Below are 17,532 nucleotides of genomic sequence, written 5' to 3'. Positions count from 1 at the left end.
TGTCTTTAAAATTGCAAGGAAAAAAATAAATTCATGGCTTTTCCAATGGCATACAACCCCCGATTCCACTTTGATTGGCCTGGCTGGCCTGAAACTTCCTCTCCGACATCAGAACTGACGTCAGAGGTGAAGGCTTGTGGGTCCGGCGCTTGTACGTGCCAGGCCTGGCTCGGGGAAGCAGGGAGAAATTGGCGTGGTGGCTTGGGAGGGGCAGAGAGAGAGAAAGACAGAAATAAAGAGGGGCAGGGGCAGAAAGAAAGAAAGGCAGAAAAAAAAGAAATATTGGATTTACAGTCAGAAGAAGTGCAACCAGAGACTCATGAAATCACCAGACAAAAAAGGGTAGGATTTTATTTCAATTTAGTGATCAAAATGCGTCTGTTTTGAGAATTTATATCTGCTGCCAATATTTTGCACTATGGCCCCCTTTTACTAAACCGCAATAGTGGTATTTAGCTCAGGGAACCTATGAGCGTCGGGAGCTGCGAGGGGCATTCAGCACAGCTCCCTGCGCTAAAAACCGCTATTGCAGTTTAGCAAAAGGGGAGGGGGTATATTTGTCTATTTTTGTATAGTTGTTACTCAGGTAACATTGCATATTTTAAAGTCATTTGCCTTGACCTCTGAACCCCCCCCCCCCCCCCCCCCCCCGGAATACAAATGATAATTAACATTTTCTTTGCGTACAGTGTGCTTTGTGTTTTTTTTTTAAATTTTATTGTTGGTAGATCATTTTGACTTGGTCATTTTAAAAGTAGCTCGCAAGCCAAAAAAAAGTGTGGGCACCCTTGTGATACAGGTCTATAACATGATGAGTGGCGTGGAAAGGGTAGATGTGAATCGCTCGTTTACTCTTTCTAGGACTAGGGGGATATGCAATGAAGATACTAAGTAAGAAGATTTAAAACAAACTGGAGAAAATATTTCTTCACTCAACGTGTAATTAAACTCTGGAATTCGTTGCCAGAGAATGTGGTAAAAAAAAGGTTATAAATAGTTTCCTAAAAGAGAAGTCCATAGGCCATTGAGACGGCTTGGGGAAATCCACTGCTTATTCCTAGGATAAGCAGCATGAAATCCGATTTGCTGCTTGGGATCTAGCTAGGTGCTCGGGACCTATATTGACCACTGTTGGGAACAGGATACTGGGCTTAATGGACCTTCGGTCTGTCCCAGTAGGGCGATAACGAGAGCCCCCATTTCTTAAAACAGGGGTGTCAAAGTCGGTCCTCGAGGGCCGGAATCCAGTCGGGTTTTCTGGATTTCCCCAATGAATATGCATTGAAAGCAGTGCATGCAAATAGATCTCGTGCAGATTCATTGGGGAAATCCTGAAAACCCAACTGGATTCTGGCCCTCGAGGACCGACTTTGACACCTGTGTCTTAAAATCTAGCTCATAACTTCCCAAACTTATCCTGGATTCAGTTTTTCAGTATATCCCCAATGAATATATGGCCTCATGCTGCTGTGCCTTATGTTTTTCCGGCTGAATAGATTATAAAAGCGACTCCTGGGACAAGTCCCACGGTCATTGTACATGCATTGAATATACAGCATTGCTATTTACAGAAATCAGATGTCATTGCTGGAAAGCGGAAGGGGGGGGGGGGGGGCTTCTGAAAATACAGCAAGTGGTTGTCAGGACAGTCACAACAAATAGTTGAAGAACTGCATTAATAAGCCACTTAACCATTTGTTAGATAACCCTGAAAACCAGACTTTTGTTTGCAGAGCACCAGACTTGAGTGCGAGGCCCGTCTGATCCTCGCTGATGCTTGGTGTCCTTGACCTCGGAAGCTCTTAACGATTGCTTCAACTGAGCACGAGGTTAGTGGATGCGCATTCTGTAGGCAACCGCCAGTCAGTTGGTCAAACCACGGCTGCTCCACGCTGCTCAAGGGTTCAACAAAGGCTAACCACCGTTAACTAGCCCCTGCATATGCTGTAGGGTAAAAAGAGCAAGGCTATTGCGTTTTGATATACCGCCTTTCTTTAGTACAACCAAGTTGGTTTACGTAATATATACAGGCTTTCTGTCCCTACCCGACTCCGTTTTTGTATTTGAGGCAACTTGGCAGCAAGGGTTATCATATATACTCTAATATAAACAGAGGTAACCTTCCCCCCCCCAAAAAAAAAAGAAAAAAAAAAAAAGGAAACTGGTTGACTCTCATATAAACTTGCCTAGCACTGCACCCTGTTCCCCCCCCAGTCACTGCTCTGCCAGGCTCTGCATCTAGCCCCCCTCCTTCCCAGGTTCTGTACCTTGTCCCCCCCCTACCTCCCAATGACTTGCAGGCTTCTACCAGGCCTGCCGCGAGATCTGGTGCTCTAGAGGTGACCAGGATCAGAGGGATCCTTCCTGCTTCCTGTCCCAGCCGATTCTAAGAATTTTTACCTCCCTCCCGCCTGCCCCGCACACTTTTAGTATCCGTGGTGGTCCAGCGGTGAATCGCAGCAAGAGCGACCTTCCTTCACTCCTGCCCATGTAGAGCTGCTAGGCGATAGGTTGCCTCAAGTTCTCACGGCAGCCAATCAGGTAGCAGCTCTGCACGGGCAAGAGTAAAGAAGGTCGCTTCTGCTGTGGTTCACCGCTCGACCACCAGGGATAATAAAAGGTACACAGGGGCGGCGGCAGGGAGATTGGCTTGGACAGGATAGGATGCAGGAGGGTCCCTCCTGGTCCGGCCACCGCTGGACCACCAGGTCTCATGGCAGGCCTGGCAGAAACCTGCAACAGGTTTGGGAGGAGGAGGGTCAGCACTGACCCGAATATAAACTGAGAGCCCTGTTTTTGAGGCCCCAAAATCTCGGTTTATATTCGAGTATGTGGTAAGTGACATGCCCAGGGTCATAAGCTGGAGTTGGAAACAAATCAGCTCCCCAGCCATTAGGCTACTCCGCTAAACAGATGTGCCACTTACTAGACATTCAGTGATTATCTTTTCAAAAATGAAGGAGGGAGAAAGGCCAGGGGGGAAGGCTGAAGTGGAAGCATACAATTACCAAGGCAACAAGCCAAGCCATCACCCTTGCATTAGAGTCCACTGTTTCCTCATGCAAAAGCACACATTCTTGTGAAGAAATCTCACCAATGTACACGTGAGCTGCTTACATATAGCAAACACCAGAACACTAGTGTCACTACATATAAACTAATGTACCTAATAAAATGCATGCTGTGACTCATGCTGGTTAGGGCTACTCCACGTGCAAAGAAATCAGTACTTTGCATATACATAGCAACAGAGCAGATCCACATGAAACAGACTAATATAAATTAAGCCGTGAAGCATAACAGTAATAGGGACATTTTCCTCATTGTACTTATTGTATATTAAAATCTTTGAACTTAAAAAAAAAAAAAAAAAAAGGGGGACTTAATCAGCTCTTGCTCCAGAAAAATTTTAAATAGCCCTTTAGCAGAACTTTTTAAATATCAAATCAGTCAATCATTCTGAATTCTACAGTTGAGGACATAAAGAGGTATGTAACTGGACATACTTGTCTATTGGCTTCACAGAAGTTTAATACAGTATTAGCAAAAAGACTGGCTTTAAAAAGCAGAATTTGCTGTAGTTCCTATAACTGGTCAGGAAGGCATAAATGACATACAAGGTAGAGAATGACAGGGACAAATTTTTCCCCATCCTGTCCCCGTACCATTCCTATAAACTCTGCCTTAACCGCACAAGCCTCGAGCACTTATGATTTGAAAGTGTTTGAGGCTTATACAGATGAGGACAGAGCTTAGGCATTGGTGGAATGAGGCATTATGACATCACAAGCTGAGCTCTAGAATATTGCTACTTAGGATTTTAAAGAGTTTAAGGCTTGTGCAGATGAGGACAGAGCTTAGGCATTGGTGGAATGAGGCATTATGACGTCACAAGCTGAGCTCTTGAATATTGCTACTTAGGATTTTAAAGAGTTTAAGGCTTGTGCAGATGAGGACAGAGCTTAGGCATTGGTGGAATGAGGCATTATGACGTCACAAGCTGAGCTCTTGAATATTGCTACTTAGGATTTTAAAGAGTTTAAGGCTTGTGCAGATGAGGACGGAGCTTAGGCATTGGTGGAATGAGACATTATGATGTCACAAGCTGAGCTCCAGAATGTTGCTACTTAGGATTTTAAAGTGTTTGAGACTCGTGCAGATGAGGACAGAGCTTAGGCATTGGTGGAATGAGGCATTATGACGTCACAAGCTGAGCTCCAGAATGTTGCTACTTAGGATTTTAAAGTGTTTGAGACTCATGCAGATGAGGACAGAGCTTAGGCATTGGTGGAATGAGGCATTATGACATCACAAGCTGAGCTCTAGAATGTTGCTACTTAGGATTTTAAAGTGTTTGAGACTCATGCAGATGAGGACAGAGTTTGCAGGAACTGGACAGGGACAGGAAAAGAACTCATGGGGACAGGATGGGAAAATGAGTTCCTTTAGGGACTGGGAAAAATATGTCCCTGTGTCATTCTCTAATACAAGGGAACGAACATCTCTCAAAAGGTTTGCTTGTTAATTTTGTTTGGCAGACTTAAAAAAAAAAAAAAAAAAAATGTATTCAAATTAGTTTTGTGAAAAAAATACTATAGATTCTGTATATTTAATATCAGAATTTGATTAGATTTAACTTATTACGAGGTCAAATTTAATGCATGCTCTTGATATGTCATATCAAAATTTCCACTAGATCCACTGTGTGCGAAAGAACCATATAGTGGGGTCTAAAGCAAACACATGTTGAATTCTGCCTCATGTGATTTTGACCTTTATTTTTCTATATTTAAAAATACCAAAATATATCTAGTTTTCAAGGCAACTAAACTATTCAAGTTATAGTGTCAATTCCTAGGTTAAATATGCCCTCCATCATCCAAGAAGTTGGGGATACTGTGGAAACAAGGTTAATAATCCCTGAAGAGGAAGGAATCAATCATTGCACAGTGACACCTAGTGGTCAGATTTGAGAACCATAATTGCAGTTTTCCAGAAAGTACTAACCCCAGGATCAAGGGCTTTTAATGGAATAAAGGATCTAAATAAGAGTGATGGAAACAAAAGAAGCACAAAACAAAACAACCCTCTGTATAACTAACAGCACCCAATGCCAATCCCAGTATATAAATTGAAAACGCAATTTAGGATACTGCTAAGCCAAAACAGAAGCCATACAAACACGCAGGGGCTGATCTTGTATTCATTTGCACAAGCCAAGTCCCAATTGGCAAGACTTGATGCAAAAAGAGAGAATACAAGAGCCATAAAAGAAAAGAATCACATTTGCAACTGAAGTGTCTACACCAAACTACTATTCTGTACAATAAAAAAATAATAATAATGTAGGAAATACAGAATTCATTGTTTTGGGTACCACTATCCTGGTCCAAAAATTTCCATGCTCATCGCCGTAAGTTGCCTCTAGGTACTGCATCCTCCGAAAAGCCAAAATGAAATGTTCTTTAGCACAATGCAATTATCAAAACAAGCAAAAGACTGCAAATTTTGAACTCAAGTTACACCCATAGCGCAAATGAATCTCTTCTTTGCTCCTCATTTGATTTTAGACCTTTTAAAATAGTGGTCTCAAACTCGCGGCACACCACTTGCGGCTAGAACTAACGCCAGCTCAATGCTGGCGTCAACGTATAGCGCGTGCGCTGCTTTGTAAAAGGAGCCCTTAGCCAAAAGGAAAGCTTTATAAACTATAAAGACAATTTTTCATTTTATGTCATTTCATTTCCTTTTAATATATAATTCTAAAAAATAAAATTGTGGAACACGTCAAAGGACATTTTTTTTTCACTCAGAGCATAGTTAAGCTCTGGAACGCATTGCCAGGGGATGTGGTAAGAGCGGATAGCGTAGGTCAGCGGTCTCAAACTTGCGGCCCGGGGGTCACATGCAGCCCGCCAGGTACTATTTTGAGGCCCTCGGTATGTTTAGCATAAACACAAAAGTAAAATAAAGCAGTTTCTTCATCATATGTCTCTAACTATAAATGACAATATTATTAAGACTTAGGGCTCCTTTTACAAAGCTGCGATAGCATTTTTAGCGCATGCAGTATTTTAGCTTGCGCTAAACCCGCGCTACGTGGCTAGAACTAATGTCGGCTCAATGTTGGCGTTAGCGTCTAGTGTGCGCTAAAACCGCTAGCGCAGCTTTGTAAAAGCAGCCCGTAGCCAAAAGGCAAGCTTTATAAACTATAAAGCGTTTTACCTCATGCAAAATTGTCATTTCTTTAATAAGACATTAACTATTTTTTTCTGCGGCCCTTCAAGAACCGACAAATCCAAAGTGTGGCCCCGCAAAGGGTCGGAGTTGGAGACCCCTGGTTTAGAAACTCAAGGTGCACATTGAGAGCAATAGTTCCTCTTCCCTGGATCCATTGGGTTGGAATCAGATTCTAGCTTTTTTTTTTTTTGGGGGGGGTAGCAGAGAGCACCCTAGCCATGCACGCTCACCCCCAACTTAAAAAGCACCGATAACTCCCCCCCATAACAGAAAACATGATTTTCAAGCCATGCATCCCATAACACTGACCCAGGCTCCTGTGCGTCCCCCCAAGTGCACAACCCCCCCCCCCCACACACACAGGAGAAGAGCAGAATTTTTTTCTCACCCCCCCCCCAAAATAAGAGAAAAGATGATTTTCAAGCCATGCATCCCATAACACTGACCCAGGCTCCTGTGCATCCCCCCAAGTGCACAACCCCCCCCCCCAACACACACACACACAGGAGAAGAGCAGAATTTTTTTCTCACCCCCCCCCCATAACAGAAAAGATGATTTTCAAGCCATGCATCCCATAACAGGTGAAAGTGCACAACCCCCCCCCCCCACACACACACACACAGGAGAAGAGCAGAATTTTTTTTTCTCACCCCCCCCCCCCCCCATAACAGAAAAGATAATTTTCAAGCCATGCAGCCATGCATTCCGTAACACTAACCTGGGCTCTTGAGCGTCCCCCCCCCCCTCCAAGTGCACAACCCCCCACACAGTAAAAGAGCAGGATTTATTTTTTTTTTTGTCACCCTCCCCCTCCTCCATCGCACAGGAAAAAGTCCTACCGACCAGAAAGGCCTCACTCACCTCGCAGGACCCCCGAATAGGCGGCAATGAGAGTCTTCATGGCTAGAAGCGCTCGCGCCGGGCGGGCTCTGGGGCTGGCGCGCTCGCCTCGCGCCCTCTCTACCCCGGCAGCCAGGTGAAGGGCGCTCGCCTGTCAGCCCCGCACTTATAGAGCCGCCGGAGGGGGGAGGGGAGGGGGGCGGCTCGAGGGAGGAAGGGCGGGCGCTGCGAAGGGGGCGGCGGCGCGTGAGCCTGAGCTTAGGAGAAGGCCAGGTGCTTTCTCTTCGTTTGTTGTCGTAGTTTGAAGCTTCTTCTCCCCCGTTTCCAGGGCCAAATGGTTTGGGCTGAACGCTTCGTTTCGGGGGGGGGGGGCTTTCGGGCTCCAGACTGCCCCCGCGCACCAGACGCCTCGAGCATTCAATATGCGCTGCGAAAGAGGAAAATAGCTCAAAATGCAAAAGAAAAAGAAAAAAGTGAGATAATGCCCCCCCCCCCGGCATAGAAGTCGCAGCTCTGTGGGTGTCAAGTACCCCTTTCATTTTGCCCAGGCCCAGGGATGTCTAATAATGTGTATTGCATCTGCCCCCCCCCCCCGATCATTTTGAAATGTTGGCGCCTATAGATAGGGGGAGGAGCTAGACAAGGTGCAAAGGGGAGGTGGAAAAAGTAGGCAGGGGAGAGAAAAAATGCCTCACTATATGCCTTGCTGGGGTGCAGAAGGGACAGATAAGAACAGCCTTACTGGGTCAGACCAATGGTCCATCAAGCCCAGTAGCCCGTTCTCACGGTGGCCAATCCAGATCACTAGTACCTGGCCCAAACCCAAAGAGTAGCAACATTCCAGCATCTCAAAGAATAGCAAAATTTTGGAACCCCAAAGAGAGCAGCATTCCAGAGCTGAGATTGTGATGTCATAATGCCTCATTCCACAGTGCCTCAGAGCCAACTTCAGCAGTGATGTCACAATGGCTTGATTGTCTTATACTTGGCACACATTAGAACATAACAGCCATACTGGGTCAGACCAATGGTCCATCAAGCCCAGTAGCCCGTTCTCACGGTGGCCAATCCAGATCACTAGTACCTGGCCAAAACCCAACGAGTAGCAATATTCCATGCTACCGATCCAGGGCAACCAGTGACATCCCTTATGTTTTTTTCAATAACAGACTATGGACTTTTCCTCCAGGAATTTGTCCAAACCTTTCTTAAAACTAGCTACGCCAGGACTGCCCAAGTCCGGTCCTTGAGATCTACTGGCAGGCCAGGTTTTCAGGATATCCACAATGAATATGCAGGAGAGAGATTTGCCTGCACTGCCTTCTTGGTATGCAGATCTCTCTCTCATACATATTCATTGTGGATATCCTGAAAACCTGGCCTGCCAGTAGATCTCGAGGACCGGACTTGGGCAGCCCTGAGCTACGCTATCTGCTCTTATCGCAACCTCTGGCAATACCTTAATGCCAGCATTGAGCTGGCGTTAGTTCTAGAAGTGTAGCGCGCAGTAATTTCCTGTGTGCGCTAAAAACGCTAGGGCACCTTAGTAAACGAGCCCTAAATAAGTCCATACATACGTTTTTTACTTGGACGTTTTTCTGGTCGAAAATGGCAAATAACTGTCTTGACAGTCTAGATCAGTGGTTCCCAACCCTGTCCTGGAGGACCACCAGACCAATCGGGTTTTCAGCCTAGCCCTAATGAATATGCATGAGAGAGATTTGCATATAATGGAAGTGAGAGGCATGCAAAATTTATTTTGAAGGAATGATAAACATTTATTATAAGTTAATATGGTCAATTTAAATGTAATGACTATTTTGCTGTGTTGTATTATTGTGTATTTGTTGCATTTCTTCAATAAAATGTTATAAAGTAGATGTCTTTGGTGATTTAAAAAAAAAAAAAATTTGGACATCCTGTTTGAAAATGGATGTCTCTCTACTCCTGAATTTGGAGGTTTAGCAGGATATGTCCAAATTCAGACTTAGAGGTTCTATCAAAAATGCCCCTTCAGGTGTTCTGTTTGTGAACTCAAATATGATTAAGGTAATGCAAAATAAGAGTGACATAGGAGGAACTGGTGCTAATGATTGGAGGAGAGAGACAGAAAGGATGATGATGGTTGGGGAGGGAAGAGAGTACAGCGGGTCGAAATGGGAGGAATGAGTAAGATGGAACGAGAGGACTGAGGAGAGGGTAAGAATGGGGAGATGGGTTAAGAAGGAGACAGATTGAGATGGGTTAAGAAGGAGACAGATACTTTCAAGGTGAAAGTAAAAAAAAAGGGAGATTTGAGGGTGAGGAGGGTATAATTTGAGTTAAAAGAAAATAAATAAATGGAGGAAAGAGCTGAAAGGAAAACATGAATTTATTTAATAGAAAATTTCTATGCTTCATGCGGTTTCCATATCACATACATAAAATCTTGTTTCCCTACGATTTCCACATATAACGTAGACATGTCTCAACAACCTCATAAACATCCCCCCCCCAAAATTAAAATATCATTATATCAAGTCAAAACAAAATTCACCAAATAAAAAAAAATAAACAAACGTCAGATCAAATGATCAATTCCAAAGTTAGTAGCCAAACCAATTCACTTTTGCATGCAAAACAAGTCTAATTCAATCAATTCAAAAATATAGACAGGCTTTAAATCATATATTACTGTCAGTGAAATCTAAAGAGGAAGTTATCAGATGGAATAGGCATTAGCATAGAAAGGCATTAGCAAATAATTGCATTTTCTTAAAATTCATCCTCCCAATTCAGAATCGCAAGATACCAGGCAGGGCATTCCATAATTCTACCCCAGCCATAGATATCATTGATGCTGCAGTTCTAACATGCTGCAAACTTAATTTCATCCCATTTACATCTTAAGCTCTAATGCAGGGGTGTCAAAGTCCCTCCTCAAGGGCCGCAATCCAGTTAGGTTTTCAGGATTTCCCCCATGAATATGCATGAGATCTATTAGCATACAATGAAAGCGGTGCGTGCAAATAGATCTTATGCATGTTCATGGCGAAATCCTGAAAACCCGACTGGATTGTGGCCCCACGAGGAGGGACTTTGACACCACTTCCTCTTCCTGTAGTAAAGTCAAGCTACACCAATCAGGAGCTGCTTTGACAGCTCCTGATTGGTTATAGCCCAGCATTACTACAGGATACGGCGGTCGGAGCAGACCGCGAATTCGCAAGACTGCGATTCGTGAACTGCGAATTCGCAGGGGAACACTGTAATTGCAAAATATAATAACCTGACAACGAAGGGGTTCTAGGGCAGACTACATCGGCAGACTCTGTTCTAAAATACAGGTGAAAATTGAGATGTGCTGACCTGTGTCTCAATTTCTTCCTCTACGACCTGTCTAAAATGGGGCTACAGACATGCTTATTACATTACATTACATTGGTGTCATCTATCCCGCCAATACCTTTCAGTTCTAGGCGGTTTACAACAAGAATTGGCCTGGGCATTCCCATGGGCTGGTATGCTTTTTTTTAAGTTCAATCTTTTTTATTAAAGTTTGTAAATATTACAAAAACAGCAAACCAATAACAACAAATTATGCATTGCAGTAGTACAATCATGCAGGCATAAAAGTGTAACAATCATCGAAAGATAGGCTAAATTTGAGTGATCATCTAAACACCAAGTCATAGGTTCACTTGGTCCTGTACACAACATTGACTTATTAAACCGATTTGCAATAGTCCAGTACAGAAGACCATACTTTGTGATAAGTAGAGCATGAATTAGTTTTTTCAGCAGCAATTAGTTCGTATTTAGAAACCAAGCATACAGTATTCCACCAATAGTTATAATGTATAGATGAAAAATCCTTCCAATGTGATAAGATAGTTTTGATTGCAATAAGAGTTAGGCATTTGAGTAATCTAGCTTCATACTTATCTAATATACAACTCTTCAGGGCACTTGACCCATAGATAATAATGGCAATAGATAAGTCTTCATTTAAATGTAATATCTGCCTAATTGTATCCCACACTTCAGACCAAAATGGCAACAACTGATTACAATAATATATCATATGAGCTAGGGTACCCACTTCAGTAGCACATGACCAACATTTATTCGACAAAGAAGGCCCAACTTTAGACAATTTGAGAGGTGTCCAGTATGCTCGGTGATATAGGAAGAGAACAGAATGTAACATATTAGAGGATTTCAAAGCTTTGAAGGAAGATAACCAAGTCTCTTCCCAATTGAACTCGTCTTCCGATACCAGGGCTTCCTGTGCCCATATTCCATATAATGTAATGTAATGTAATTTATTTCTTATATACCGCTACATCCGTTAGGTTCTAATGTCAAAGGTGGAGTATATTTCTGTTTGTGTAACAATTTGTACCAGGATGACGCTTGTCCAGATTTTGAAGCAATCAGGGTAGCCCATGTAATTACAGTAGGTAATTCCGAGGACAAACTGTTTTTCCTAAAATGGGCGCTCAAGCAATGTTTCAGTTGCAACCATTCATAATGATGTGTAGAGTCCAAACCATAGGACTTATTGATATCTGAGAAGTCCAGGAATGCATCATCAATGTACAATTGATTAATGGCCCAAATGCCCATGGGCTGGTATGCTTAAGAACTTATCAATCTATCTATCTATACAAACACAATAAAACCTTGGTTTGCAAGCAAAATTTGTTCCGGAAGCATGCTCGAAAGCCAAAGCACTCGTATATAAAGCGAATTTACCCATAGGAAATAATGGAAGCTCAGAATAATAATGGAAGTTCCCCAACCCAAAAACTTGAACACGTACTTGTATTGCAAGACCTCGCTTGTTTTGCACAGTCACTACACGGCGGGTAAATTGGGCGCGATGCTTTTATTACATTCAGCATGAGATGCGCGTATGTTGTGCGCACTTGAACTGCGGGGGGGCTTGTATTACGTTCAGCCTTGCTCAGCAATGCGATCTGAGATGCGACGCGTATATTGTGCGTATGTTTTGACATGGCACGCGTATACGTGCTCGTACTACAAGACGACGCTCGTTTATTTAGTTAAAATTTGATAAAAAGGTTTTGCTCGTCTTGCGAAACACTCGCAAACCACGTTACTCGCTCTCTAAGGTTTGACTGTATGTTTAATGAGATTTGTATATAGGACTTTTGGCTTGTCTTTCTCCAGTTCCAGACCTGACTAATAGTCACTCGTATAAGCAGATGGTGTGCTAATTCCTGGGAAATTGCCAGGGACTGTTTGGCTTCTGTTGCAAAAAAAAAATAAGGACAGTTGCAACAGTTACTGTATTGCATGTGCTCGACTGCTGGATGCCACTGAGAGATCCTTCAGCTGACACCAAGGCACACATACATTGCAAAAGTTATTATTATTAGTAATGTATACCGGGGCCAATTTTGAGAACCTATTGCGTAGGAGATAATATGGGTGACAAACTACTGCAAAGAGCATGCAAATTAGGTCAAACAGTGCATGCTAAATACTAGGAAGCCCATAGGTATAGAATAGGATTCTTAGCGTTTAGGCCTGGATGTAGTAAAGATAATCGGTAATACCGACTGGATTGTTGGCCGATTTTGGACGAGCGATTGATGCGCTACCAAGTTTGCATGCAAACCCATATACAGTGGTGCCTCGCATAACGAACGCCTCACACAACGAACGCTGCACACAACGAACTTCATATCTTGATTCACACAACGAACTTCGTTTCACACAACGAACTTCACACAACGAACTTCATTTCACACAACGAACTTCGTTTCACACAACGAAGTCGCCCGAGCTGCCGATGTATTGCATCCTTCCGCGCAGGCACTGCAGGCAGTCGTTAGTCACTGCGCTTAACTGCCCTCTCTCACTGTATACAGTCGTCCTTTTAAGATAAACTCAATATTTTTTATATATCATGGCTTCTAAAAAAAGCAGGAAGGTGATTTCTGTTGAAATGAAACGGGAAATAATTAGAAGGAGTGAATGTGGGGTAAAACAGTGTGACCTCGTCAACGAGTTTGGCCTCAGCAAGACCACCATTTTCACCATTTTGACAAATTTATCTTTTTTTATGTCATCTTAGCATATTTTATGCTGCAGAACGAATTATTTTTTTTAACATGTATTGTTATGGGAAAACGCGTTTCACATAACGAACTTTTCGCATAACAAACTTGCTCCTGGAACGAATTAAGTTCGTTGTGTGAGGCACCACTGTATAAGACATTAAAATAATCCACAAGACAACAAAAGGGTGGCCGGTACTGTCTTTTTAATTTGAAATGAGCTTTCCGCAAGACAAATGATGATTCCCAATCCCATCGTGCCCTAATGTGACCCCCTAATTAATTTGTTTCAATGATGTAATTATTAACTTTCCTCTCTCTTTGCCCTCAGCTCATGTTCGTATTTGTAATCTGTATTGAATGTTCACATTTTCTCCTCCTACCCCCCTTCTAAAATTTATTTTAACATTATTTTATTATTTGCAAACCGGCCAGGTGCATGCCGATGGTCAGTATATCAGAATTTAATTAAACTTGAAATTTGATTCCCAATCCCATCGTGCCCTAATGTGACCCCCTAAACCCCTCACACATTGCTGCCAAACCAATATGTGACCCAGAGTAGCATCCTTAAGTCAGCTGGAGAGACGTTATCAATACCCAAACAAGTTATTTTACTCACATTAACCACAAGGCCACTAGGTTTAATGGCTGTAAACCGCTGTGAACTTCTATTGGTGGTATAAAAATAAAGATTATATTGTATTTTAGCCAATTATCCAGTTTAGCCAGACAGTTATTTAACGGAATGATTACAGAATTTTAACTTCTTTCTAATGGGAACAACAATTGAATTTAATCAGTGTGCATAAAAAATGTTAATTATCATAGTTTCAGATTAAATTCTCTAAAGATTGAAGATACACATTAAAAAGGGACAAGGACAAAAGTGATTCCTAGGGTACACCCCATTTCATAGGTAGTTTTGAGCCCAACCAGCTTTATGTCAAACATAGGGGTCCTTTCATTAAGGGTTCATAGACAAAAGCGCGTGACGACAAAGGCGCGCCGACAACCCAGCACAGACAACTGAGCGCAAGGCGGAAGCGCACCGAAGAAAAACAGTATTTTAAGGAGCTCCGACGGGGGGTATTGGTGGGGAACCCCCCCACTTTACTTAATAGAGATCGCGCCGGCGTTGTGGGGGGTTTGGGGGGTTGTAACCCCCCTCATTTACTGGAAACTTCACTTTTTCACTCTATTTTAGGGAAAAAGTGAAGTTTTCAGTATAATGTGGGGGGTTACAACCCCCCAAACCCCCCACAACGCCGGTGCGATCACTGTTAAGTAAAGTGGGGGGGTTCCCCACCAATACCCCCCGTCGGAGCCCCTTAAAATACAGTTTTTCTTCGGTGCGCTTCCGCCTTGCGCTCAGTTGTCTGCGCTGGGTTGTCGTTGCGCGCTTTTGACCTGTCACCTTCATTAAGGTGTACTAACCAATTTGGCGCTATGGACGCCTTAGCATTTAGGGCTCCTTTTATCAAGCTGCGCTAGCGGTTTAACACGCGTAATACTGCACGCTAAACCGCCAGCCGCTCTAGCCGCTAACGCCTCCCTTGAGCAGGCAGTGTTTAGGCCAGCGTGAGGGTTAACGCTTGATGAAACGCTTGTCAACCCTGCTAGCGCGGCTTGATAAAAGGAGCCCTTCGCGTACGCTAAGTCGGCTAGCTCACCTTCATAAAAGGAGCCCCACAGAAAGACCCCTCTGTAAGAAAAGGTCAAATCCAGTTAGGGTTATCTGGGATAATGCTTAACATTGCACATTCAGTCAAATCGGATGCAAAGGGAAGGGATTAAAGGAGTCGAGAGTTTTAGCCAATCTTTGATTTTTAAGTTTTCTCGACTTTGGAATGATCTTCCGCTTCTTTTAAGGAGTTCTGGTTCGCTTCAATTTTTCGTAAATCTTTAAAAACCACTTTATTTGTTAAACATTTTGAAAATTATTTTTTCTGAAATTCAGCCTCTATTTCTTATGGTTTTTAGCTGGTAAATTAACTATTGTAAACCGAGTCGAGCTTTCTTAGAATGATGACTCTGTATATAAAGCCAAGCCTTAGATTAGGATAAATGAAGTGTCATATGAAGAAAAACATTCTTATCCATCCAAAAAGAAGTATAATCTATCACTGATACCAACTTAGGTTCAGTACCGCTATTATTCTGAAATCCTGCCTGCACCTTATCCAAATATTCATATTCTTCCAAAAACATTATCAATTGAGGCAGCCACTTTTTCTATCAGCTTAGCCATGAACTGCAAATTTCAAACAATGAAACAGGATGATAATTTGCCAAAATATTCTCATCCAGACCTTCCTCCTTCAGGGTAGGCATAACCACAGCTTCTTTTAAATGCACATAAAGCCATTAATCATTACCAAATGCACATGAGGCATTAATCATTACCAAAATGCAAGATAACTTAGATCCTGAACAGTTATGAAATAACCATACAGGAACTGGATCTAAGGAACATAAAAAGTTATGTGGGCCAGTGATGTAGCCATACAGCCAATTTTGGGTGGGCCTTTCCCTCCCTTCCCACCTCCCCTCAGCCTGTACAGCCTCTCTCTTTCTTTCCCTCCCCCTCCCTCAGCCCATGCCTGCGGCTACTGGGTAGGCGGGCCTGAGCCCATACTGGGTGGGTCAGGCCCACCTCATGGCTATGCCCCTGGTGTGAGCGCTCTTTAACCAATTTTAAAATACTTCCATGATAGTAATCAGTACATTTTCTGTCATCTCCATTGACTCTACCTCTGCCCAGTTAGGATTATCAACTTCCACAGTTAAGCTAAAAATTGTCTATGTAAGCATCACTAACTCCCTAAACTCTTTTAAAGCCAATAATTTTTTTTTTTTTTTTTTTTTACAAAAATAGGAGTCTAATTTATCAGATTCTCCCTTTTGTGAAATTGCCGAATTTTCTAAATGGCCTGGAGTGATATAATAAACACAGCCTGCATCTTGTCCATATCGTCTGCTGTTTTTTCTTGGTTTTTGCTGGAGTGAAAGAGTAGCATAATGATTGGCACAGTCAGCTGAGATTCTTGGGGAACTGGGTTCAGTTTGCATTGCAGCTCCTTGTGACCCTCCATCGTCCCAGGTACAACCCACCGACCCCCCACACCCACCCATCCACCCACGCACTTTAGATTGAGAGCCCCCAGTGGTCTAAAACTTGCCAGGTCCTATTTTGAGGCCTTCGGTATGTTTATCATAATCACAAAAGTGAAATAAAACAGTTTCTTGATCATCTGTCTCTTTAGCTATAAATGACAATATTGTTATTAATACTTGGAAAAAAGGAAAGATTTATAAACTATAAAGAGTTTTACCTCATGCAAAATTGTCATTTCTTTAGGGATTTCATTTGTTTTTTATACATTTTAATGACTTCAACATAATAAAAGACTTGTATTCTCTCGCTGGATGTGACGTCTCCAGTGCCTCTTTTTGCTGTTTTTCTTATAGAATGTTGAGGCTTTGTTTCTTCTTTTTTGTTCACTCTCATTTCTTTACTAAGACATTAACTATTTTTTTTTTTCCTGAGCCCCTCCAAGTACATACAAATCCAAAATGTGGCCCTGCAAAGGGTTTGAGTTGGAGACCACTGCTCTACGCTAAGCAGGAGTCTTCCACATACAGTCCTGCCAATGGAGGGCGCTGTAGGGAACTTGCCTGTCCCTAACTGATGAAAATATAATATTGAAGCACCGCACTCCCCCCACCCCCTCCATGTTGACAACAGTGCAGTTGGAGAACTCTTGCTCAGCTTAGCAGGAATAATGAATAGTGCTATACAAGTGGTAAACCTGGGAGTCCTTTTACAATTCTAAATAACTCCTTAGGTGATTCTACTTTAAAGAAAAAAAATCAGATCTTTACAAATAAATGCAGAAAGCATGCGGTATCGTCAATTCAGTTTGTGCTGTTTAAAACCAATAGGAGGAAATTTTTTTTTTTTTCACTCGGAGAATAGTTCAGCTCTGGAACGTGTTCCCAGAGGATGTGGTAAAAGCGGATAGTGTAGCTGGTTTTAAGAAAGGTTTGGACAAGTTCCTGGAGGAAATGTCCGTAGTCATGGGGGAAGCCATTGCTTGCCCTGGATCGGGAGCATGGAATGTTGCTACCCTTTAGGATTCTAGAATCTTGTTACTCTTTGGGGTTCCGGAATCTTGCTATTCTTTGAGGTTCTGTATGGAATGTTGCTACTCTTTGAGTTTTGGCCGGGTACTAGGGACCTGGATTGGCCACCCTGAGAACAGGCTACTGGGCTTGATGGACCATTGGTCTGACCCAGTAAGCCTAGTCTTATGTTTTTAACTTGTGCTCTTAATGTGACCATTTTACTGTTCTTAGGTAATTAACAATATTGCAATTTCC

At 42.7% G+C, this 17,532-nt stretch overlaps 1 protein-coding gene across 1 annotated transcript in view; it reads right to left on the bottom strand.

The window, feature by feature from the left end:
- The window catches only part of DGAT2 (diacylglycerol O-acyltransferase 2), a 59,948-nt gene extending 52,695 nt beyond the window's left edge, over positions 1-7,253 (bottom strand). The window contains exon 1 of the mRNA XM_033950127.1: positions 7,103-7,253. Coding sequence (XP_033806018.1) covers positions 7,103-7,142 — 40 coding nt within the window. The 5' untranslated portion in view covers positions 7,143-7,253. The remainder of the gene's footprint in view (positions 1-7,102) is intronic.
- Between the last annotated feature and the right edge of the window lie 10,279 nt (positions 7,254-17,532).

This window comes from Geotrypetes seraphini, chromosome 6 (assembly GCF_902459505.1).
Source record: "Geotrypetes seraphini chromosome 6, aGeoSer1.1, whole genome shotgun sequence".
NCBI lineage: Eukaryota > Metazoa > Chordata > Amphibia > Gymnophiona > Dermophiidae > Geotrypetes > Geotrypetes seraphini.
Note: the sequence above shows the minus strand (reverse complement) of the source record. Positions and strands in the feature narration are given on the sequence as shown.